Source organism: Vicugna pacos, chromosome 11, assembly GCF_048564905.1.
Source record: "Vicugna pacos chromosome 11, VicPac4, whole genome shotgun sequence".
Taxonomy (NCBI): Eukaryota; Metazoa; Chordata; class Mammalia; order Artiodactyla; family Camelidae; genus Vicugna; species Vicugna pacos.
The window spans coordinates 37710754-37734934 of record NC_132997.1 but is presented as its reverse complement, the minus strand read 5'-3'; the positions used below and the strand labels follow the sequence as shown (position 1 = coordinate 37734934).

The window sequence follows — 24181 nt, the reverse complement described above, 5'->3', positions numbered from 1 at the left end:
CACAAAACTATGTTGCCACAGGGCCAGGCTAGCCACGTGGGAGTCTGAGACCAGGAGCGTTCAGCCTCCGCAGCTTTTAAAGAGGAAATGGGGGAGGGGAAAGGGGGTAGGAATGGGAGTGAGGTTGGCCAGGCACAGGGGCTGAGGCCTTTCGGGGGCCTTCTGAAAGACACCTACTGTGCTTTCTGGGGAGCAAGCCACCCGATTTTTAAGGCAGAGCTGAGGAGCATGTAAGTACAGGCTTTCCCAGGGCCGATTCATAGTTTCTTGTCACCTCATCCGGTTTAGCAGAACTCAGGGTCCTCCGCTTTCTCCAGCAGCCCCACCTCAGCTCATTCATTCATTAAAACAAGCCTGCCAACAAATCAGCATCAAAAAGTCATGGCGGGGGTGTGGGTGGTATAGCTCAGGGGTAGAGTGTGTGCTTAGCATGCACAAGGCCCTGGGTTCAATCCTCAGTACCTCCATTAAAAATAAATAGATAAAACTAATTACTTCTCCCCCCCAAAAAATTTAAAAATTAAAAATAAATAAAAGAATAATTTTTTAATTTAAAAAAAGAAAAGTCATCAGAGCGCTGTGGTCAAGAGAGGAAGCAGGAAACTTCGAGGAAGGCGGACGGACCTCCAGGACCAAACCATAGCGCTGCAGGCACACCAGCCTCGGACCTGAGCAGGATGCCTTGTGGGCAACCCTGTTTGTGGAGCCAGGCTAGGCTCCGGGACTCCTGACGTGTGGGCTCTACGGCACCTTCATCCTCCATCCCCCACAGTCCTGTTCAGGTCCCTGCGGCTACTGCCCAGGCCAGCCAGGCAGGGAGGGCTACGTGCAGAGACAGCTTGTGACAGCGGAGGACTCACAGCTCCCTGCTAGATGTTCACTGTCCCAAATGCCCTCAACCTGAGCCCACTCTGGGGTCTGTACTTGCTGTTTTATCTAACTTTTCATGTCCTCATCTCCTCACCCCTGCCCCGGCCAGGCCTCTTCTAGGCACTGGAGGTGCGTACCCAGTGGTGGAGGTCAGGGTCCCAGCATCCTCAGACAGAATCCAGCAGGGAATGCAGTGAACCACCTCACACCTACTGGGATGGCAACCATCCAAAATGAAAACACGTGCTGGCAAGGATGTGGGGAAACTGGAACTCCTGTGCACTGTTAGTGGATGTGGAAAATGGTGCGGCCGCTCTGGAAGAAAACAGTACGGTGACCCCTCAAACAATTAAAAACAGAACTACCATATGATCCAGCAATTCCACGTCTGGGTATGTCCCCAGAAGAATAGAAAGCAAGCTCTTGACCAGGTATTTGGACACCCGTGCTCATAGCAGCATCATTCACAATGGCCAAAAGGTGAACACAACCCAAGTGTCCACTGATGGATGAATGGATAAACAAAATGTGGTCTATACATACAAAGCAATACTATTCAGCCTTCAAAAGGAAGGAAATTCTGACACATGTTGCAACATGAATGATCCCTGAGGACACTGCTAAGTGAATTAACCAGTCACAAAAAGACAAATACTGGATGGTACCCCTCCTATGAGGTACCTGGAGTAGTGAGATTCATAGAGACAGGAAGCAGAATGGTGGTTTCTGGGGACTGTGGGGAGGAGAGAATAGGGGTGGTGTAATGGGCACACAGTTCAGTTTTGCAAGATGAAAAAGTTCTGCAGGTGGAGGGTGGTGATGGTTGCAGAACAGTATGAATGCACTTAACACAACTGACCTATACACTTACAGTGGTTAAGGTGGTGAATTCTATGTCTTGTATATTTCACCATCTTTTTTTAAAAGAATAAGAGAATATAATGAAGGGGCTGTAACCGAGGTGTAGGCAGAATTAGGGAGACCCCAGGATGTGGGGTCACTCAGAAAGAGCGGCAGTCATCCTCCCTGCAGCCCTCGGGGGCAAGGGCAGCAGTGTTGCAGGGCCCAGGGAGAGTCAGAGCCCAGGGGAGGGGTCGAAGTTAGAGAGGACTGCAGTGTTGCCAGGACCTCACACCACAGCCAGGAGCAGGGATGGGATGGGGCAGGGAGAGGGAAAAATGCCAGGGATACTGGCTCCCCTCCCTCCAAGCTCCTACCAGCATCTCCCACTGGCCACAGCCAAGGGCAAGCCAGAGAGTGAAGAGCCCAGAGGATGCAGGCTCTGGGGGGCTGTGCCCTCTTGGGGTGGCTATGAACCAAGGGCAATATGTGAGCAGACATCCTAGTGGCTCCTGAGCTCCTGGTTCTTAGAGTCTAAGGAGGGGAGAGGCATCAAAGAAGTACATTTTATTTTAGAACCTACTCAGTACCACAAAGAAGATAAACCAGGCGCTGTGACAGATAGTGAGAAGGGAACACACACCGTGGGACACCAGGGAGGGTCTCTCTGCAAAAATGACACATCTGAACTTTAGGCAGTGTAGTAGTCAGGCTTCTCCAGAGGAATAGAACCAATAGAATGTATAGGGAGAGAGAGATGGAGATTTACTGTAAAGGAACTGGCTCATGTAATGGCAGGACTGGCAGGCAGGCTGGACACCCAAGGCGGAATCGATTCTCCAGCTCCAGGCCAAAGACTGGAGGTAGAATTGCCTCTGGCTTGGGGTATCTCAGCCTTGTGGATTCTGGAGAGTCATCTGCTTTACTCAAAGTCTAGTGGTTTCGATGTTAATTACATCTTTAAAGATATATCTATCTTCACAGCAACATCTAGACTGGCATTTGACCAAAAACTGGGCACCATGGCCCAGCCAGCTTGACACATAAAATCAACCATCACAGGCACGGTTGCCCATCTGGACCAGCGTGTCTTTATTACATGGAGCCACTAAGTTGGATATGGTATTCATACCCTGCACTTCTTTCTTTTGCAGAAAAATAAAACTCCCACTTCGCCATTGCATCTGATCATCAGGAAACTCTGATTTTGTGACAAGAGGGCTGCATCCAACCCTTCCAGAAGCATCACCCAGGGGTGCCCACTGGCTGACGGGGACGGTCTTCCTGGCTGACAGACGATGCAGGGGAGTAAGAAGTGCACAGACGGCTTTAGCGACTCCTCGAGCATCGGCAGTGTGCTGGACGATGCGGACCGGGAGGTGAGCAGCCTCACAGACCGGGCATTCCGGAGCTTGTGCATCTCAGAGGACGCCTCCTTCCATGACTCCGACCTGGCCCTGTCCCCGGATATCACCCGCCAGGTGTTCGGGAATCTGCATCAGGGAACGGTGAGCCACACCCACCGGAAAAGTGGCCTTTGGAGCCAGTTACCATCACAAGGCACCGAGCACGCGGGCTGGGCGGCCACGTTCCAACAGCTGCCCAAGTACGTTCAAGGGGAGGAGAAATACCCCAAAAGCAGCCCCCCGCTGACACCAGCCCAGAGGAGACTGGAGGTGCCCGTTTCCGGCCTGAGGAGCAGCAACAAGCCTATTTCCAAAGTATCATCACTAATTAAATCTTTCGACAGGACTGAGAGCCAACGCTGTGACAGCAGACCACCTCCGAGCAAGCCTCCGGCTCTCAAAAATCCCCCCAAATTTGCTCCTCTTCCGGAAAGTGGCGTCAACTTCTGCTTCGATTCTGCCTTTTTGACCGTCAGGAGGGTGCCTGCCGAAGTCTCCAGCACCCATCAGACTAGCCACCAGCCTGGCAGGAAGCACGGAGAGGAGTCCCCCAAGAACCCTGAAATGGCCTGTCACGGAGCCAGCAGCTTTCTCCCAGCACCCGAAAACGCGGGTAACTCGTTTGAGTCAAAGTTTCCTTCTCCAGCCCACAAGGCAGCCACGGGTGAGCCTGGAAGGGGCAAGGAGTGGGCTCCCAAGGGGACTTTTCTTCATAGTGAAAACAGTGCTTTTGAGTCCTGGAACGCCCACCAGCCGAGGCTGCCTGAGAGGAAGGATGCTGCTGATGCTGCCCCAGAAGGCAAGGCTCCCGTGCATTATGAAGACACGCCCTTGTTAAGAGAGCCCCCGGTCCCCGAGCACAAAGTCTCCCCCTGCCACGTCCGGGCCAGCTGTGGTCAGGAAGAGAATAGGCTGGCCGCAGGGACTCTCCCCACCTCTGGACCCTGGGCATCTAGGGATCCCGGAGCCCAGATATTTGCTACGGAGGGAAAAGCTTCCAGCTCACAGCCTGACCCTCAGGTGAAGCCAAACCACGCCCCCTGGAGGAAACCAAAGCCTGGCAAAGGAACGAAAGAAAGTCTACAGGAGGCTTCGGGAGAGAGGAAGCAGGCCAACAGGAGAGGCCCAGCCTTGTATACAAAGCACAATCCCCAGGAGCAATTTCCAGAAAATGATGCTCTTGACATGCCTGTGGACCCCAGCGAGCATTACGATCCTCCTTTCAACATCAGTAAGCTGTTGACCCCCATCATACCCACCAAGCATGTCCCGGAGTCATCCGACAGCCAGCCGGTGGAGACAACCCCGTCGCCCCCAGGACAGCTAAACGGATACCAAGAGAAGGAGCCCAGCGAATGTCAGTCCCGGGACAGCTACAAGTCCAAAGCCCCTAGCTTGCTGTTCAACCTCAAGGACGTGCGCAAGCGCGTGAAGAGCACATACAGTCCCTCGCCTCTCTTGAAAGGTCTCGATGAGAAAGCCAGAGGCCAGCAAGACTCCCTGAGCAACGGCGTCCTCCTTCCCAACGGGCTCGAGGAAAGCCCGCCAGACGAGCTGTGTAAGGAGAGACCCGCTGAAGCCCCTTCTGTGTCGCTAGTCAGTACCCAGAAGGACCCCAAAGCCAACCCCAGTGCAGCCACTGCAGACAACAACCTAATTCTAACCTCACCATCAGCTACCACCAAAGCTCCCTTCTGTGTCAACGGTGAGGCTGCCGACAGGAACGGCTATGAGAAGGATGACGCCAATGGAGAATCAGAGATGGGTACCTCCAGGCCCGGCTGGTGTCCAGACTCCCGGGAACGCTACCCCAGGAAACACCTGTCCCTGAAGCTTTGCAGGGGAGACTCCGAGGTGGGGAAGTCTGTGGAGAACCCGAAGACCCTCAGCCTAGAGAATGGGTTCTTGAGATCCATCTCTCAAGAGACAGAACCCGAGAGAGAGGTAGGACTTCAGAATCCAAACTTCAACCAGAAATTCTCCCCAGGGCCCCTCTCTCCTGAGGAGGAAGATGTGTTTTATAGCGATACCCAGTCTGATTTTATGCCAGGCCTCAAAGGTAGGGCCAAATTCAGCACCAGCTCTTCGGATCAGTCTTTTGCCTCGTTCGAGGATCAGCAGAAGATGTGGTTCACCGAGAGCCAGCGGGAAGACAGGAGGAATGACGTGAGTGCAGGTGACAGTCAGAAGGATGAGCAGGAGAAAGTGATGGAGGAAGCTGAGCTACATTACTGCCCCTTAAACAGTGGGCACGCACGCGTGGAGGAGCTCAGCAAGAGGGAATCGTTGCAAGGTGAAGAGGAAAGTTTGCCTGGAGGTAGCCCCGGGAAGGCATCGAGGAAGGAAGCTAATTTCAGAGGCACTTGGGTTGGGGGAAGTAAGGATACCTCTCTTTCCCATGCCAAAGACCTAACCCCGTCACCATCGTCCACTTCAAACAAGCACATACTGTTTGCAATTAAAGACAACACCCTCAGGGCCACCCCTGTGATAAAACCCATCATGCTGCCCCTCTTGAGGGTCACGTCCTCAGAGTCCCCTCTGGGCAGTAGCCACAATGAGGAGGAATTGCCAAGGCCGGGCTGGAGCGGGGACGCTGGCCTTTGTGTTCCCGAGAGCCAGGAAATGCCCAGCACTCCAACATCTACCAGCGTGCGGGGTGCACACTTTAAGGGCGTGACCTGTGAGGGTATGGAGGACCACGTGCGGGTGCCCAGTGAGGCCAGGACAGAAACCTCCCATCCAGCTCCAAAGAGGTATGTCCCAACTCCTCCAGTCACTAGAGAGGGCCAAGGGCTGAAGCCAACCCCAGACATCGCAAGGCAAGTTGTGGCAAATGACCGTAAGAGCAATTCTGCAGACCAGGGGAAGCTGGATGCTCCAAAGTGCATCCCCATGATCGCTTTGCCCGAAGGTGACCTGGAAGACCAGCCACCTCCACAGCAGCTCGGAACTTGTTGGGAAGAGCAGACACAAGGCTTCCAAAGTCACCTTTTGTCGACACCCAGGGCAGGGCCCCCGGGGAGAAGATTGGTCCCCGGGGGGATGGCGGTGTCCCCCAACGCCAACTCCCTGGAGGAGAACAGCGTGTGCTCCCCTGCCACCAGTAGCATTTGGGACGATGCTTCCCAGGCCCCCAGTGAGCTAAGCCTGCTGCCAGGGGAGCCTCCCCACAGCAGCCACTGGTCCAGCCCCGGCCCTGGCAGGGCGGCCCGCAGGGAGGACCTGACACATGCCTTCACGTGGGAGGCTGGATCCGACCCCCAACTTGAGCCATCAGCAGAAGACCTCAGGACGCTTTCTCCAAGAGGCTCCTTGCTGGATGTGGCCACCAGCTCAGCAGGCCTCCGGGAGAAGCCAGGGCCCCCTACTCAGCTGGACAGGGCAGCCGGCAAGCCACCCGCAGTCCCGCCCAAAACAGAGAAGGCCCTGCGGCGGGCGAAGAAGTTGGCAAGCAAGAGGAGAAAGATCGACCAGCCGCAAGAAAAGCATGGCGAACGCCGAGAGGAAAGGCTCCATCCTGAGGACTCAGAGCAGAGGCCACCATCCCCCGGAGAGAAGCCCCAGCCCAGGTTCCCCGTGGTCCGCTCCCTGCCCCCTCCCACGCACCGCCACTCAGTGTCAGCCTTCTCAGAGCCGGTCCGACGGCGGCCTGGGGGGTCCCAGTCCCTTACACCCCTGCCCGCTTTCCCTGCCACCCAGAAGGTCCTCCAAGACCCCCAGTCTGGAGAGTACTTTGTCTTCGATCTGCCACTCCAGGTGAAAATCAAGACCTTCTATGACCCAGAGACAGGCAAATATGTCAAGGTCTCCATCCCAGCCTCTGAGAGAGGTTCCCCGGAGCCAACCCCCCCAGACGCACTTGCTGCTCCCTACGTGCTGTACCCCGGCTTCCGGCCCCTGCCCATGACGGCCCTGATGCCCCTGCGCTGCTCCTCTCAGCTCTCCGCCCCCACCTTCCTAAGGCAGCCCCCTCACATCACCGAGGCAGTGGGCCCCAGGCCCCAGAGCGCCCATGATGCTGCCCTGCAGCTGGCCTCTGAGCCGGGCGACCCCACCCAGCACTCGGCAGGCCGGCGCCCTGAGGGGCCACCCCAGAGCCCGGGGGAGGGTGGGGAAGATGCTCCAAGCCTGGGCATCATCTCTACCAATGACCTGGAGGACTTTGCCACAGAAGGCATTTCTTGAGAATTACAGCAGACGAACTCCCCTCCTAGTAAACCCCGGAGAGCTTACTTGCCCCTCCCCCAGAACAATCAGTCCCCACCCCCAAACACACGCACACACACACGCACACACATACTCAGCCATTTGAGATCCCTGAAGTCTTCAAGGAAGAGGGGACCCTGAGAAAACCCCACCTGAAGGCTCCCTGGGGCTCCCCCCTCGGGAAGCATGCTGCTCCACTCACATGATCCCGTCCTTTCCGAGCCCCTTCCCACATGCCGGATCTGCTCACTTCTTTTCTTCTCCCCTCCCCACCTCCCTGTCCTTCTCCCCTGGCCCTGCCACCAGGGTGGGTCTAGCCTGATTTCTAACGGACTCCCCACCCCCACCCCACTAACAGACAGCATCCCACCCACTCCTCCTCAAGGGCCGGCACACAGCGGGCAAACCCGCAGCCCGCCAGGAATGCTGCACCGCGCTGAGCCTGGCTGAGCAAGCGGAGCGCCCGGCACACCCTCTTCTAGGTCAGAGCGGCCACCCGTCGCTCGCTCGGACGCAGCAGTCCATCAGGCTCACCTCAGGGGAAAATGGCTGAGGACCTACCCAAGGCAACTTTGCAGAAATGTTTATTTGAATAGAATGGGTTTTCTTTCCGGAGGAAACTTTCCTCTGAAGGCTATTTTCTGATCACCTTGTAAAAAGTGAAACAAGTTTGCAGATGTGATTCCGTCACTGAACTCCTGTCTTTCTTCTGTGCGCAGTGGTGGGTCTGCGCTGGTGAGTGAAGGGTCCTGCCTTCCAGGTCCTCCATCGCAGCTGGGCAGCCACCCAGGATCTCCACTCTGAACAGGGCGCGGCCGCAGCATCCACTGCGGTCCCAGTGTCCCTGCTCAGTCCTTTTGCAGCTGTCCCAGCCTTTTTGGGCCAAGTTCTCCACTAGTGCTTGCCGGGGCAGAGATAAGAAGGACCCAAGCTTGCCATCAAGGATCACCCTGGACCTGAATCAGGCCCTGACTGTCCCAATTTAGTGACCAGTATCTGTGCCCTGTGCTCAAAAGGAAATTGTGTTTCCCCCCAGGTCCCTCTGGTCAGGTGGGGGGAAGTATCTGAATCCACACAGGGGAACAGGATCCCACCTCTGAGCCTCTGAGAGCAGGGAGGGTCTGTGCGCAGATGCCCACTCTGGGCTACGTCCTGGGAAGGAAGCCAGGCTGGCCCTCGTGGGCTTTAGCTCAGGGCTTCTGCTGACGCCTCTTCATTCTTGTGCTGTGGGAAAGGCGGGGGCTAGAGCGCCTCCCTCCTTGTGTAGAAAGGGCAGCTGTCCAGGCAGCTGTTGGGACTGCGCTGCCCACGCCCCAGGGGACCACCCAAAACGCATCGCCCTGGTTCTTTTGGCAAAGATGCCGTTTCTAGGGTGAAAAGATGGGGAGGCATCCGCCACCCTGTTGCAGCAAAGTGTGTTACAGCTCAGTGTTACAGCTTAGTTGTGACAGCAACGTGGATCCGGTGAGAGAGCAAGCAGCACTCGGAGAGTTGGAGAACTCAGGTTTATTACACCAGCAGGCCCAGAGGAGTTAACATTCCAAGCTCTGCACCCCATCTGTAGGTTTACACAGGCTTTTATAGGCTGCCAGTCTACACTTTGCAACATCATATGCAAATAAGGTATAACAAATTGTCTATTTAGGAACAATTCATTTGTAGAAATCCATTTGTAGAAATGGATCAGTCAGGAGTGATAGAAATGGACCAACCAGGAGTGAGTCCCATGCAAATGAGGTGCTACAAATGGACCAATCAGGAGTTAGCTCAGGGAACCAATAGAATCTTAGGGGTAAGTTCCACTTTCCTAGAAGCAAGCCATTTCAGAGGCAAAGAGCAAGATAATGCCGCTGGGCCAGGGAAACAACCGGATGGTGCTGGCAGGAGAGTAGTGGCCCTGCCTGGGAATCCTGCCGTCTTTTTCATGGGGCTTCCCACCTCAGCCCTCCCAGTCCCAGACTCACAGAAATACTGAACATATTCTCGGTCATGATCTGAATTCAGGATTTTCTACCTGTTTATTTCCCAGTGAGTGCAGCTGCGCCTTAATTTCACATGAAAATGCCACACAAGTCCCCTAGCCTGATGCTGGTAGATTTGTCAATGCCTGGTCAGTCAGCTAGATGGCCAGCCAGGCATTCAGGCAGGTCATTGTCTGAGAAACCTTGTTCCCACAAGTCACTCCCTTGGGTGTGAGTGAAGAGAGCACTGCTGTGATTTTTGGTGATTGTCACCAAAGCACCAAGCATCTTGTCACCTATGTTCATCTTACAAAAAAGGAAAAGTAATAGCACTTTTTAAAATTCTCGGGGCCCAGGAAAAGAATTGCCTAACAAAAGCAGAGTCCCTGAGTTTAAAAAAATTAACCATAGTTACAGTAGCTATGTCCCCACAAGGAAAAATATATTTTACATAAAGGGATCCTATGTTTGGGGACCAGTTATCTTCTGTCTTAGAAGCAATATGAGCAGGGCTATTGATGGAGCTAAAAATGTAAAGGAAGATATTTGGAGACCAAAGTCAACTCCCCAGTCCTCTTTGCCCCTATGGATATAAAAGAGGAATGAGATGCCTGGCAGGAGGCAGCATCCACTCACAAATCTAGAAAGATCCCTTGGACACCTGGCTCCCCAGCAAGTCAGCTGGCAAGAAGGTCTCCATCACTTACAGCAAAGTGCCTAAGTTCCAAAGAAGCAGTGATGCCTCCACAGGACCAAAGTCACTGAAGACCAACTCATTTGCAAATGACGTTCTCTTTCTGTTTTTTTTTTTTGGTTTGGGGTTGGAGAGGATCATTTATGCCCCCTTCCCTCCTCCCCTCTTCCTCCTTTCCTCCTTCCTTTTTTTTTTTTTAACCCTTTCTTCCCTCCCTCCCTTTACAAACATTTTCAGAGTTCCTGCTCCGTGCTGGGCACTTGGCTGGGCACCAAAGAACCATGATAAAAAGATCTGGTCTCTATGCTCAGGAAATTAAAATCTAACAGAGAAGAAAGATGATTACAGTCCCACACGGTAAGTGATCTAATAGGATGATCAGGGGAGCCTCTGACTCAGCCTGGAAGGCAAAACGGCTTCCTATGGAAATGGCACCTGAGCTGAACCAGGAAACACACAGAGTAGTACATCAGCTTATGAAGAAACAAGAATTTCCCCACCTTTAATCTGTCTGTCAAACAAAGATGACATGTGTTAAATACTAGTAGATTTGTCTTGCCTTCTCAAAGTGTATGGGTTTAGCAATTCTAATCAGTGCAGGAGTGGAACCAGGGTAACCTGGCAGGATAGACCTTTGTTAATATGGCCTTCAGCTTCTGAATTGAAATTTCACTCATGTGAGTTGACCATTAAAACCGCTAGTCCTACCATTGTGTTTAATAGGATAGTGGTGAGAGTTGTGAACATATTGTTTGGGAAGATTGTAGGTAAAGGTCACACCTGCATCTTCTGTTTAGTGCACTGGCCCTTTCTGTGAGTTACGGCCCTTCCAAGTGTCTCTTGGGGAGGGGACATAAATGCAGAGCAACTCGAGGGAACAGTCAAAGGTCCTGGGGCTGCTAAGCGGAAAATGACTAAGAGCTCACGTGGTCCATCGGACGCCCTGTGCCAGCCCCTGAATGAGGAGATTCGAGTCTGACCTCGGTCCTCACCGCAAACCCACGAGAGGTGCCCTCATTAGCTTCATGTTACCATCAAGGAAGCAAAGGCACTGGGACGTGGAGTAACTCCCCTCAGTCAACAGTCACCAAGTGAGGGGCCCACTCAGGAACTCATCCCCCCAATCATGCTTCTCTAAGTGGGGTCCATGGAACCGCCACATCACCAGGGAGCTTGTTAGAAATCCATACTCTCCATCTGCATTTTCAGAAGATTCCCCAGTGATTTGTTTGCACATTAAACTTTAAGAGGTGCTAGCGGCCTCTGTTTGGCCTGGAAAGGAAAGGATTTAGGGGAAATGAATCGATGTCTTCTTGTCTCTCAACATCACCGTGGGACAGGGAAGAGAAACTCACACATCTGGATGGAAGAGTCGCAGGGTCACCGATTCACACTGCGGGTGAGAAAGGCATGTCTAACGGCTCCAGCTGTCTCCATGGGGCCTGGGGAGGACTAAGCTCCCCGTCACTGGATTTGTTCAATAGAAGCTGATGACCTCTCACCTAAGACAGGGATGGATCTGATGTCAAGAGGGCCTAACGCCACCTCTAAGAGCCCAGGCTACATGTGGGGCTACAGCATGCCACTGTCATAAATCCAAAGTCCGCACAGGGGTTGGCCACGTGAGTGAAACATCTGAGTGAAACAATTGCATATAAAAGAGGCGTTCTGGGTGAAACCTGAAATCTATGCACGTGGAAAGCATTTCGGCCCCGATAACAACCCCCCCCCCCCCCGACCCTAGACACAATTGTCTTGTGCGGCCCCTCCCTCCACATCATTCAGATGTTAAGCCCAAGGTGAGTGTAGGCGCTCTGAGCCAGAGCCGGTCACCACCCGAGTCCTGCTTCCCCACCCTCAGCATCACCCCGGCAGAGCCATGAGCACAGGGCTCCCCGCTGGCACCCGGACTCTGGGTGGATCCAGGCCCGGGGCTGATGCGATGGTGCTTCTCCTTCACATGCCGGGTCCCAGATAGGATGCCCCAAGCCTGATTGTAATCACCTGAGCACTTGTTAGCCAGACAGCCCAGAGCCAATCTCCAGGTCTTCTCATCAGACTCTCCCGGTGTAAGAAAAGGGCAGGGAAAAGCCCCCGGGAGCCTGGAATACTCCCAGATTCATAAATGCCACTCTGGAGCTGAGTTCCCACATCTGGGCCCAACACACACAGCCAGACGCTGCCAGGCCCGGAATTCCACCCAGTGGATGCCCTTCAGTGGCAGGGATATGTGGGTTTGCTTGTGCGCTGGGAGAACTCACAGGCTCTGCCTTCTCCAGGTGGAAAACTGGAGATGGGCAAAGGCAAGGTTCTAGGGCCACCCAGCGTTGCCACCACCTGCCCAGAGCCAGGCCCAGGACACGGACGTGGCTCTGGCTGCCTGGCCGACCTGCTCCCTCCTGCTGCCACCTCCCCCTCTGGGTGCCTGGAGCTCCGAAGGGAGGCCGTGGACTGGTCCTCCTCACAGAGGAGGAAGAGGGCATCGTGAGGAACAAAGGCCCCCTTTCTTCCCACACGGTGAAACCCATGTTCCCAGTGTACATGCAGATACAGTGGAAGATTGAGGAGTTTGGGCCATCACTGTCCCCTAGCAGAGCCAACCTTTATGCGTTCATCGTTTGTCCAAGTGTATGTTGCCTTTTGAGTCTTGTTACTTGTTACTTTTGAGTCAATGTTAGCATTGTTCTCGAGCCCAGCTTATTCTCGGCACTGCTCTCCTCCCGCAACACCATGTTTCCAAGTCCTCCTAGTCGCCAGTCCTCCTCCAGGATCCCAGCCAAGACTCCCATCTCTCCTTCCCTTCCCTCCCCAGATCATAGGCTCTCCTGCCTCTTTAGACTCCTCCCTTGTCCCCCTGTGTAAGAATGGCTCTGGAGTGACATTGTTGGTGCCTGCCTTCCTGTCTTTGATGGTCAGTCCTGTATATTTCCCTCTGGATTTGGACAATCTTAGGCTAACGTGCTCTGCTTTCACATTTACGAGCTCTAGATCACGCGGTCAATCTCAGTCTGTTCCTGTACTTTCACAAGTCCGTCCCTCCCTGCTGACCAAAGCGGAAAGTGCCAGCAAGCTGCGAACTAATCAAAAGGTTTGCTTCCAGAGGAGACTCCCAGCCAATGTTGCCATATGTGGGGCTCTTCCTTGCCCTGGTAGCCTGTGGTGTACCTGTGTTAGGCATATATTTAAGGGCCCTCCATGCAGCCAGGTGACCCACTGCATGGGGCAGGGTGATTTCAAGGGGCCTCCCCGTCCATCCTGACCCACACACGTTGACCACACCTCCACTGCCAAGTTTGCCGATTTCCCAGAAGATGGCTACCTCCTGCTGGAAAACTTTTGACCAATGTGCAGCATCACTAATCACTAGGGACATGCAAAGCAGAACCATAATGAGGTGTCACATCCATTAGGATGACTACTGCAGAACAAAAGGAAAAAAATGAGGGGCAAAAGTGATAAAATTCTCAGTGGTAGAGTGCCTGCTTAGCACTCCCGAGGTCCCGGGTTCAATCCCCAGTACCTCCATTAAAAAAATAAATAACCTAATTACCTCCCCCCCCCAAAAAAAAAGATGAAAAGTATATAAGTAAAAAAATAAATAAGTTTTTTAAGTAAAATCGTTGGACAAAACAGTTTTTTAATTATATTTGAAAAAGAAAGTTAAAAAACAATAACAAATAAAAAGTGAAAACCAAGTGCTGGTGAGGCTGTGGAGAAACTGGGAATTTTAGGCATTATTAGTGGGAATGTAAAATGGTGCAGCCGCTGTGAAAAACAGTATGACGGGTCCTCAAAACATAGGATTCATTCAAACATTCATTCAAACATAGGATTACCTTGTGATCTGAAAATTCCACCCCTAGATATACAGAACAGAACTGAAAGTCAGAACTCAAACAGACATTCACACACTCATATTCATGGCAGCACTAGTCACAACATCCAAAAAGTGGAAGCAACCCAAACGTCACTCAACAGATGAACAGAAAAACAAAAGGTGATATATATATATGTACCGTTGAATATTATTCAATTATTATATTATTATTGTATATTCAATTATTCAGCCTTAAAAAGGAAGGAGATTCTGACACAGGCTACAACACGGGTAAACCTTGAGAATATCATGTTAAGTGCAAGAAACCAGTCACAAAAAGACAAACGCTGGATGATTCCACTTTAATGATGCACCTGCGTAGTCAAATTCACAGAGACAGAAAGTAGAATTCTGGTTGCTAGGGCCTGAGCCAGTGGGGGACAGGGTGGGTGTGTAGTTGATGTTTAATGGGTGGAGAGATCTTGTTGGGGAAAATCAAAACTGTCTGCAGGTAGATGGTGGTGATGTACTTAACATACACTTAAAAATGGTTAAAATGGTCGATCTTATGATGCATAAATTTTGCCACAATTTAAAAAACAGCACCAAAAGTGGGGGATGGTACGGCTCAGTGGTAGAGTGCCTGCTTAGCACTCCCGAGGTCCCGGGTTCAATCCTCAGTACCTCCTCCAAAGAAAATAAACCTAACTACCGCCCCCTCATAAGACAGACAGAAAAAAAAAAAAGCCCTGGGTTCAATCCCTGGTACCTCCATTTAAAAAATAATGAATTAATTAAAAACAAAATTTTTTTTAATTTTTTTAATTTCAGAAATAAAAAAAAAAAAGAACAGAACAAAAAGTCCTTTTGAGTGGCACTAACATCTCATTCACCCTGAAGCCCCAGCTCAGGGTTGGAGCTTCAAGGAAACACTGCTCCTCGTGGGGCCAAGCACAGACTGGGCTCCACCTTTGCCTGGAGACAAAGGTGCAGGGGCCAGAGTAGGCAGGATTCAGGATGATTGGCCACGTGTCAGCTCAGAGCCACACTCTTGTGACAGCAGAGCAATGACACCTGACTCCACAGAGCAAGACAGAAGCAGAAGATGCTCCAGGGTTCTGCCTCCCAAACCAGGTCCTCCCCTTCCCGGCTCCCAGGCTCAGCACCCAAACTGCCCATCCCCTGGTGGCCCAAGCCACGGCCCTGGCTGCCGTCCCCACTGCTCCCAATCTCTTATCCCCCATTCAGTCATACCCCAAATCTGCCGATGCTACCTCAGACATCTATCAAAACATCGGCCGCCTGCAGCCCACCACCCTTCATCCCCAAGGCGGTCAGAGCCCCCTCACTGCTCCCACTACCAAGATGATTCCCTTTCAGGTTGCCACTCCCCACAGGGTAGCTCAGGACCCCAGCTAACACCGCAGGGCTCCCTGCTCACCCAGCAGAGTCAGGCTCTAGAGGAGGGCGTGCAAGGCATGCTGGGGACCTCTGTCCTCTCTGGTCTCCTCTTCTGCCTGTTTCTTCAGTTCCCTTGGACCCCAACCACCTCGAGCTTCTTTGAGTTGACCAAATGGGCCACTTCCAGCCCCTCTGCACCCTCTTTGTCCCCTCCACAAGAGGCAGGGCCCAAGTCCTCTCACTCACCAGCCTGAGTGCGAAGCAGAGTGGAGTTGGGGTGTGAATCCAAGGCCAGATCAGAAAGCACCTGTCCCCAGAACCAGCACCCCTCTAGTCCCAGCCACCACGGAGCAGTCTATGTACCCTGGGTCACTCTGCTGTCAAGAAACCCACACTGGCCCATGTGGAGATGGCGTGGAGAGGCTCTGAGACGACCCAGAAAGAGAGAGAGAGAGACCCCGACCCTCCAGCTCTAGTCCCTGGCTGCCTGAGCCAGGACCACCTCACCAAGCCATTCTTAGATCCACAAAACCATGAGAGATAATAAAATGATTGCTGCTGTGTTAAGCCACTAAGTTTGTTTTTTTCATTATTTTTTAAATTGAAATATAGTTGATTTACAATGTGTTAGTTTCAGGAGTACAGAAGTGTAATTCAAAGTGTATAGATACATACATTCATTTTCAGATTCTTTTCCATTATAGGTTATTACAAGATGCTGAATGTAGGTCCCTGTGCTATACAGTAGGTCCTTGTTGTTTATCTACTATATATACAGTAATGAGTATCTGTTAATCCCAAAGTCCGATTTTACCCCTCCCCCACCTTCCCCCTCGGTCACCATAGTTTACGTCCCATGTCTGATAAGCTGCGAAGTTTCAAGGTGGTTAATACGCAGCAGCAGGTGACCAGAGCTCGCTCTTTCTCCCAGCCTCCCTTCCCTCTCCACTCTCACCCTCCTCCTGGTCCCCCCGGACCCTCAGGCCCTCCCCACCAGCCTGCACTTGTCTAACTCCTATGAACACTAAGATACTCCACCTTAGGCACCTCGTTCTCTAGAAGGACACCCCTGATGCCCTAACTCTTGATTGTGCACCCCACTTTCCAAGTCTGCTTCCCCAATCACAGCCCATGTGTAATTGTCTTTTTAACGGTTTGTCTTTCTCGCCCACTCAATGGCCAGTTTTGGAGGGAGGAAAATTACCTGTCCACATGATCACCGCCTGCTGGACACAGAGCCAGGTCCAAGGTAGGCAAAGGGTAAACATCACTGAATTCAATGGGATTCTTATTCTAAATTGAAGCGTTCACACCAGCAAAAAGGATCTTTTAGGGAGAGGCACTCAATGCCATTTTGAACTTATTCCCTCACTTTCCAAGCTAGTTGTTAACACCAACTAGATGCGTTAACCCAGTTCCACACCAGACTGGGCACTCTGCTCCCTGACCCTGTGTAATGGGCAGTCAAGCCGGCTGTGGCCCCACAAATGGGGTCTCAGGCACCCAAGGCCCGGGAACAGATGTCCCACAATGTAACCCATAAGTCAGCACTCACATTTCACTGACGCTCTTTGATGAGAAATTCCACACCTGCCAACAGAAAGAGGCCAAAAGGCTTGCGGGGCACTCGCAACAACATCCAAAACCCAAATTACGCTTTGGTCTTGTGGTGATGAAATGATGAGGACATTAGACAAATTGTATTAAGTGAGAGTGGTGAGTGGACCTGAATTCTATTTATTGACCCAGGAAGGGCTCAGCATCAGACCACAGATTTCCGAAGACTTTCATCATGTTTGGCTGCCAGGTGGGCAGGGCAGGTTAACACAGAGAGGGTTTTAAGTCTCCAGTCACCTAAGGAAAATCAAGGGTGCTCTCCCTTAAAACAAGGAAGATCAGTTAAGCTGGGTATCTCTCTTCTCATTTTCCCTCCATCCAATGAAACTAATTGCACTTCATAGATGGAGAAATAAATGTTATTACAGAAAATCAATGGCTCTAAATGGTAAATAGCCTCCCTGACTAAGTTGCCCACCCACCCAGGTTTAACTCGCTCAGTAAGTAGGATTTGAACATTATCAGGCACGGAAGAGCTTTAGAAACTTCTGGAGTTGACATCTTCACATCTCAATTAATTTCGCTATGAATTTTTGAAACAGGGTGACCCTGAAGTTGGTTGGGAAGTCAAATCAGCCACGAAGAGATGTTTTGTGTCCCCAGATATCCCAACCACTTCCTTGGAACATACTTTTGAGGACTCAGAAACTTAAAACTAGTTGACCACAGCTAAGGACATTTGTTAAAGGAACTCTGACCACAGTGCCTTCCCGGAGCATGTGATCTGACAGGACGCCCAGCCCTGGGGGAGACTTTTCCTTCTGATTCTCTGCAAGGCCAGGAGAGAAGAGGGGATGGCAGAAGCCACCAGAAGCCGGGAGGGAGGAAGCAAGAAGCCAGATGCTGTCCCCTCCAAAAATGTCAACAAAAGACTTGAAATCTAATTTGAATCCTCTGGGCTGTTGGCAGAAGATGCTAAGATAAAGGGGTTTTTCTAAGTAAATCTGAGCTCCATGTTGATGGCCCTGATTTCAAATAACTCTCAGGGTGACTCCCTTCTCTCTGCTGCTTGAGCAGGGACTCCACCAAACCAGAAGAGATGTTGTCCCACCAAGAACAATGGAAATACTGCATGCATTCCTCCAAGGACGTTGGAAAACATTGTATTCTTTTAGTACAGAAAAAGGTTTTCAAAAGTTGATCATAATTGCAAAAATTAAGGTCAAACAAAATAAATTACAAATCAATAGTGTAATCAAAATATAAAACAGGGAATATTCCTGCAATGGAGTATCATATGCTTCTCATGAATAAACTTAAACTACACAGAGAAACACCGATGACTCCTGCTGGCTTAATGTTCCCAGGAATAAAATCAAGTTACAGAGGATAAAAAAAAAAAATAGTTAAAGAAAACCAAAATGGATCTCAGTCAAATTAGAACAAAGAATAAATAGAGACATTTCGTACTGATGAAGGGGCCGATCAATCAAGAGGACATAACGATCTAAAATGTGTATGGATCTAATAACAGAGCTCTAAAGTACGGGGAGCAAATTAAAGTCACAGTGAAGCGGGTGATGGGTAGCGTTCTCTCTCAATGGAATGGCAAAATTATAAATTCTGACAATCCCAAGTGTTAACAAGGATTCAGAGCAATGGGAATTGTCATACACTGCTTGTGAGAATATAACTTGGTACAAATACTGTACTAGTTATCCATTACTGTGTAACAAAAATACTACTATACATAAAGTAGATAAAAAACAAATTCCCTCTGTATAGCACAGGGAAATAGATTCAATATCTTGTTGTAACCTATAACGAAAAAGAATATGTGTATGTATATGTATGACTGAAACATTATGCTGTACCCCAGAAATTGACACATTGTAACTGACTATAATTTCAAGTAAAAAAAAAAAAAACCTTTATTGTCTCACGATATTCTGGGTCAGGAATGTGGGAGCGACTTATTGTCTCTCGTGATTGAGTCAAGGTGTCATCCGGGGCTCTGTTTATCTGAACTTCCTCAGTCAAGGAGTCTGAGAGATGGTAGAGGCCACCGGCTCCCACCCCCTCCCCAGGAAAGGGAGCTCCAAAGACCTGCCACCCAGGCACGCCTGAGGGGCTACCTGCCCCCAGCCCCACAGAGGCATCTCACAGGTGTGGCTGAGAAGAGGCCCCTACCTGGAGGGAGTTAAGGCTCAGGCCTGGAACCAGGCTGCCTGGGTTCACTTCCCTACTGGTCCACTTGCAGCCGAGCGAGTGGGCTCGTTGCCCACTGTACAACAGAAATGCCAAACACTGAGGCTTAATGGCAGGGAGGCCAAGCAAGGAGACGGGGGGTGAAGCTCAGATATGACTCTCCAATCAGCTTTTTGAGTGGGCCATTTACCATGGGGGTCGGGGAAGGGAGGGTATCGTAGCTAAAACATGCTTGGTGGAAGGGTGAAGCGAATTCAAGAGTCCTCAGCACAGGCGTGACTGCCCTTCATGTCAGTTCACAGGTCACCTGTGCACGTTTGGGAGAGTTCTGTGTGTTCCATGCAGCGGAGTTTTGGCCTGTGACGTCTAAAGTTCACTGATGGGTTATTCTAGTCCCTCAGTGCCTCTGCACAGGTGGGCTGGAAGAAGGTTGTTCACGGGCCGTTTTTTTACTTGTGGTTTCTTAGGTATGCTGCAAATAAGCTAAAGCTTGGTTAATCATCTCGTATTTTCATTTTGTGGCCATGGCGTGCTATTTTGGTTCCCATTTAAATAATTGAGCAGGCCACTCTGACCCTCAGTATCTTCATCGGTAAAATGGAGATTATCATACTCCCAGCCTCCTATGATGGTAATGAGGATTAGGTGAGTTAGTATGCGTAAAGCCCTACTCACCCATGGTGTGGCATCCACTAAGTGTTCATCTGTCTGGTTGCCCTGATGGCATCCCCTCACTGCTTGGCAGAGGTCTGAGGGTGGCCTTGCCACAGACTCAGAGCTCAGCTCAGCAGCAGATGGCTCCGGGCAAAGCCAAGGGTCCTGCTGACTACAACCACAGCTCCCATTCCTGAACGCTGAGGATGTCCTTGCTCCAGGACTTCCTCCCACCAAGCAGGCCTGAAAAAGCTGCAAGAAGAAAACCTCCAGGAACGCAGAGCCTCGCAGCACCTGGGGGACAGCTTCCGATTCTGCTGCAGCTGCAGTTCAAGCTTCGCTCGCGCAGGGAAGGCCCAAGTTTAATAAAGGCTAATTCCTAGAATGAGGGACTGAAGGAGAATTAGATTCAGATGACGAAGCAAATGCAGCTTAATTGGAAAAAAAAAAAAAAGGTGCTCCCCTTCCTTGTGCCCAGTCCAAGAGCAGAATCCAAGAAGCAAACCTGGCAGGTGTGGCCATGGTGTCCCAGAGTGGCCTTACTCCTGAGGCCGAACTGGAGATGCTGCCCCATCGTTGGCCCAGCCAGAGCCACATTTCAGGGACCGTGTCCAAAGCTGAAGCATGAGCCCTGGACAGAGAACCTGCCTGAACTCTCTGGGAGAAGTGCTCACTGAGGGACAGAGGCTGATGCCCAAGCTCCTGGGACAGGCCCTGGACTTCACAGCACCTGGCATGAGAAACGCTGGGTACCAGAGGGATTCAGGCTCCCATCCAGCCCTCTCTCCCATCCACGAGGGTTTCCAGCCCTCACTGTCTCTCCCTGACTTTCCTACATCCTACCCAGCCACACTGGCCTCCTGCTGTTCCTCTAATGCTGTGGCCTCAGGGCATTTGCACTGGCCACACTGGCTGTTTCTTTTGCTAAGAATGTTCTTCACCAAACATCCACTTGGCTCCTTCATTTCCCCTCCTTCAAGGCTCCTCTCCTATCGCACCTTCCACAGCAGGCCGATTCTGACTACCCCACTTAATGCCAAAAAGTGCCCACCATCCACCGCATGCCAGAGCCCCTCCTCCATTCCTCTTTGTTACCTTCCCTGCAATGTCTGTCACCTGCTTACATACCATGTAATTTTGGAATAAGTCATGTCTATTATTTATTTTTTCCCCTGTGATAATATCAGCCACAGAGCAGGGATCTCTGTCTATTTTAATCTCTGCAGTACTCAAAGCACCTAGAACATAGTAGCTGCTCAGTGAATATTGTTGAAGAGAAAGAGGTGGGAAGGAAGAAAGAAAGGGAGGAAGGGGGTGGATGCTTGGAGTCCTGGCCTGGTCCCATGGGTACAGTCAGGATGACCTCCTCCCCAAGAAGAGAGAGCTGCCAGAACCTGTCCCAAGCCTTCACAACAGGAGGGACAGGGCTGAGGGAAGTGACAAGGCTCCCAAAGGCACACAGGAAGTCACACACAGGAGTGTGGCTTAGCATCAGGAGGTAGACCTCCAACCACAAAGCAAGGTCCAAGGCCCCATGCAGCTCAGGAAGAGACCAGGGGGATTGCAGGACCTGCACCCACCCAGGCCTGGGCAAGGTGGGAAGGTCACGGTCAGAGCCAGGTGGAAGGAGGAAGGCTGGGACCTCAGCGGGGGAACTGTCAGAGGACAAAGGAATAAGAGCTTCTTGTCACTGCTTGCGCCCAGGACCAATCAGACAGGAGATTCAGCATACTCTGTAAGGCCCCGGGATGAAGCTGAGTGCCTGCTGGACCACCACCCCCTGGGCGGTGGAGGCCACAGTCAGTCCAAACACCCATGGTGAGAGCAGGTCTTCCTAAGCAGAGAGGCTCTCCTGGTGTCAATCACTGGGAAAGAGGCGGGTCCTGACGGCTTCAGCCCCTGTCCCAGGGCAACCACATGAAAACTCCAGAGCTGGAGCCCCCAGCCAAGCTGTTCCTGCCTGACTTCCTGACCCACTGAAGCCAAGAGATGTAACAAAGCACCAGTTTTAAGCTACTCGTTTTAAGGTAATTTGTCACTCAGCAGGAGATAACTGAAACAATGGGAACTTCCAGCTGGTCTCCCCTGTGCTCCGTTGTGCATTGTACGAGAAAGAACAGAGGGAAATGGAGTGTCTGTGCTTAGAGTAAAGGAGAAGCAACCCTCGGGCCCAGCATGGAGGAGGCGGCTGCTCAATAGAAGAGTGGCAGGGGAAAACTTGGGGGCATGAGATAAGGTGACAAGTTCTGGCCAGCCAGCCCTTCTTACTTCAAAGGGCTGGGGTCCCTTTTTAGGAGGCTGGTGAACCCCTTTCAGGTTCATAATTCTTATCTCATTGTGCTGATGAAAATCTTGGGGCTGAACAGCTCAGGGCCACACAGAGTGGAGATGGGTCCAAACCCCAGGTCTGTCCAACCAAAGTCCGAGCTGCTTTGCCAACGCCGTGGATCCTCAAGGAAGAGCCCAACCCTGCTGTGCACCTGCATGAGTGTGGGAGGGCCAGAATGGGTGGGGTGGGGTCCTGAAAGGGTCATTTGAGGCAGACTCTGGAGCCAGCCTGGAGCATCCCCTGCCTGGCTCCTCTGTTCCCCACACAGGCAGACACAATGCCTTCCATCCACAGCAACGTGTGCCTCCCCTCAAACCCCTCGCTGCCAATTTGCCTCACCCCTGCAGCTCTCCACACACCTTCTCCATAGGAACAGGGGGGCTCAGTGGATGAATAATTTAGCTCTCAGCAGTCAGACAGGGAACAGGTACATCCAGAGAGATGCACTGTGCATAGGCCGGTTACACTGTGGATGAGAACATCACACCTCCGGGTCCCAGCCTTTGGTTCTGTAGGCTTCCAGCAATGCCCAGGGGCAGACCTTGGGACATCATCAAGGGATGCTGCAACAGAAGATCAGATTCTTCCAACGTTAGAAAGTGCCCTCCCTTGGGGTGGGTGGGCAGCAATAGGGGGGGTCAGGCAATGAGGCATCTTTGACTGCGTGGTTGCAGCCACAAGTGACCCACACCCTCAGGTCTGCTATGGGGCATCCCTCAGCTTCAAAAATCTAAGGATGTGAAGATAGGAGATGGTGCTGGGGGAGGGGCAGGGGGATGCTCAGAGGGTGAGAGGATTCTAAGTTCTCCTAACTGGCAAAAGGGGGAAAGTAAAGCAGGAAATAGTTCACACACTCCCTTCCCTGGGACCCTCTGGATGACGAGGAGGCAGAGCCAAGCCTGCAGGGGTCTCCGAGGCCCAGCCAGGAGGGAAGGCAGCCAGGAGACTGGGGCTGCTGGGGGTCAGCAGGGGTACACGCTCCTTCACCCTCAAACCTCCTCATTCCAAATTCCTCCCACTGGTAAACAGAGATGAATCTTCCCCATAAACAGGGACTCCAACTGATGTCATTACTAATCACTGGTAATAAAACTACTAAATAAAGAAGAGAGACAGAATGAGAAGTCTACAGGAGGGCTCCCCGACAGAACAATTAGGCTTGGGAGACAAACGTTTATTCACAGACATCACCAGCAGGCATGTATTATTAATAAAATAGACATTGAGCTCAGTCGATAATGAAAGGGAAGGGGACCCTGGCCTCCCCGACTCCTGTAAAGCCCCCCACCAGCCCTCAGCCTTGGCATTCAGCGCTAACCAGTACCAGCTCTGAGACCGGGGAGCCTGTCAGACGACACCCCGGCCAGGGGAAGGCGGGCCCTCTCTTCCTCCCACTCGGGGAGACAGGCACGGCTCCCTACTGACTTCTCCTGTCAGCTCATACCTGGGTCCATCTCCTCCGCTCCATGTTTAATGAGTCTCCCCTTCTTATTGTTACATAATAAATTATCCCAAAATGTAGCAGCTTAAAACCACAATCATTAACTTTCCCAAAGTCCCGTGAGTCAGGAAGTGGCATGGTTTGGCTGGTGTGTGGCTCGAGGTGTCTCATGAGTCAAGCTTTGGCCTGGGCTGCGGTCTCACCTGAAGACTGCTGGGGGAGGGTTTTTTCCAAGCTCATGCATGGGGGCCTCTGGTCCTCCCGGCTCTTCATCTGAGGCCTCCTTTGTTTCCTCACCCCATGGCCACTGTCTCTGCAGAACAGCATCATGATTCTTCTGCAGCTGGCATCCCCTACCCAGCCCCACCGTGAGCAGTCCCCAGGAGGGAAGCCACCATCTTCTCATCGCCTGATCTGGAAAGCCACATCGCGTAACTTCTTCTATTCATTAGAAATGAGTTAGTAAATCCAGTCCTCGCTCCAGGGAAGGGGATGGCAGGGGAGGCAAGGGTCACTGGGGGTCAGTCAGAAGCTGCCTTCCTCGCCTGCTACATGGAGGTGAGTGGGTGTGGTGGGTGGTGACAAGAGGGGACTGAGCGGCAGAGGGGCCAGCTCAGAGGAAGTAGCAGAACCAAAGAAGATGAAAAGGAGGGAAAGAGGAGGGAGGGAGGAAGGAGGGGAAGGAGGGAGGGGCTCATTTACAAGATGAAGTATTTTCTCTCAAATTGTGTCTGCATTTCCGCAGTAGGACAAAACGCTGAGAAAGTGACAAGGAATTTGGGGGTTTGTGTCAA

The 24181-nt window shown here is 51.8% G+C and overlaps 1 protein-coding gene across 1 annotated transcript; it reads left to right on the top strand.

Annotated features, from left to right (window-relative positions):
- Positions 1-3008: 3008 nt before the first annotated feature.
- On the top strand, positions 3009-7304 carry C11H10orf71 (chromosome 11 C10orf71 homolog). The gene has a single exon (XM_015249393.3). The coding sequence runs from the start codon at positions 3009-3011 to the stop codon at positions 7302-7304; it is 4296 nt and encodes a 1431-aa protein (XP_015104879.2).
- The last annotated feature ends 16877 nt before the right edge of the window (positions 7305-24181 follow it).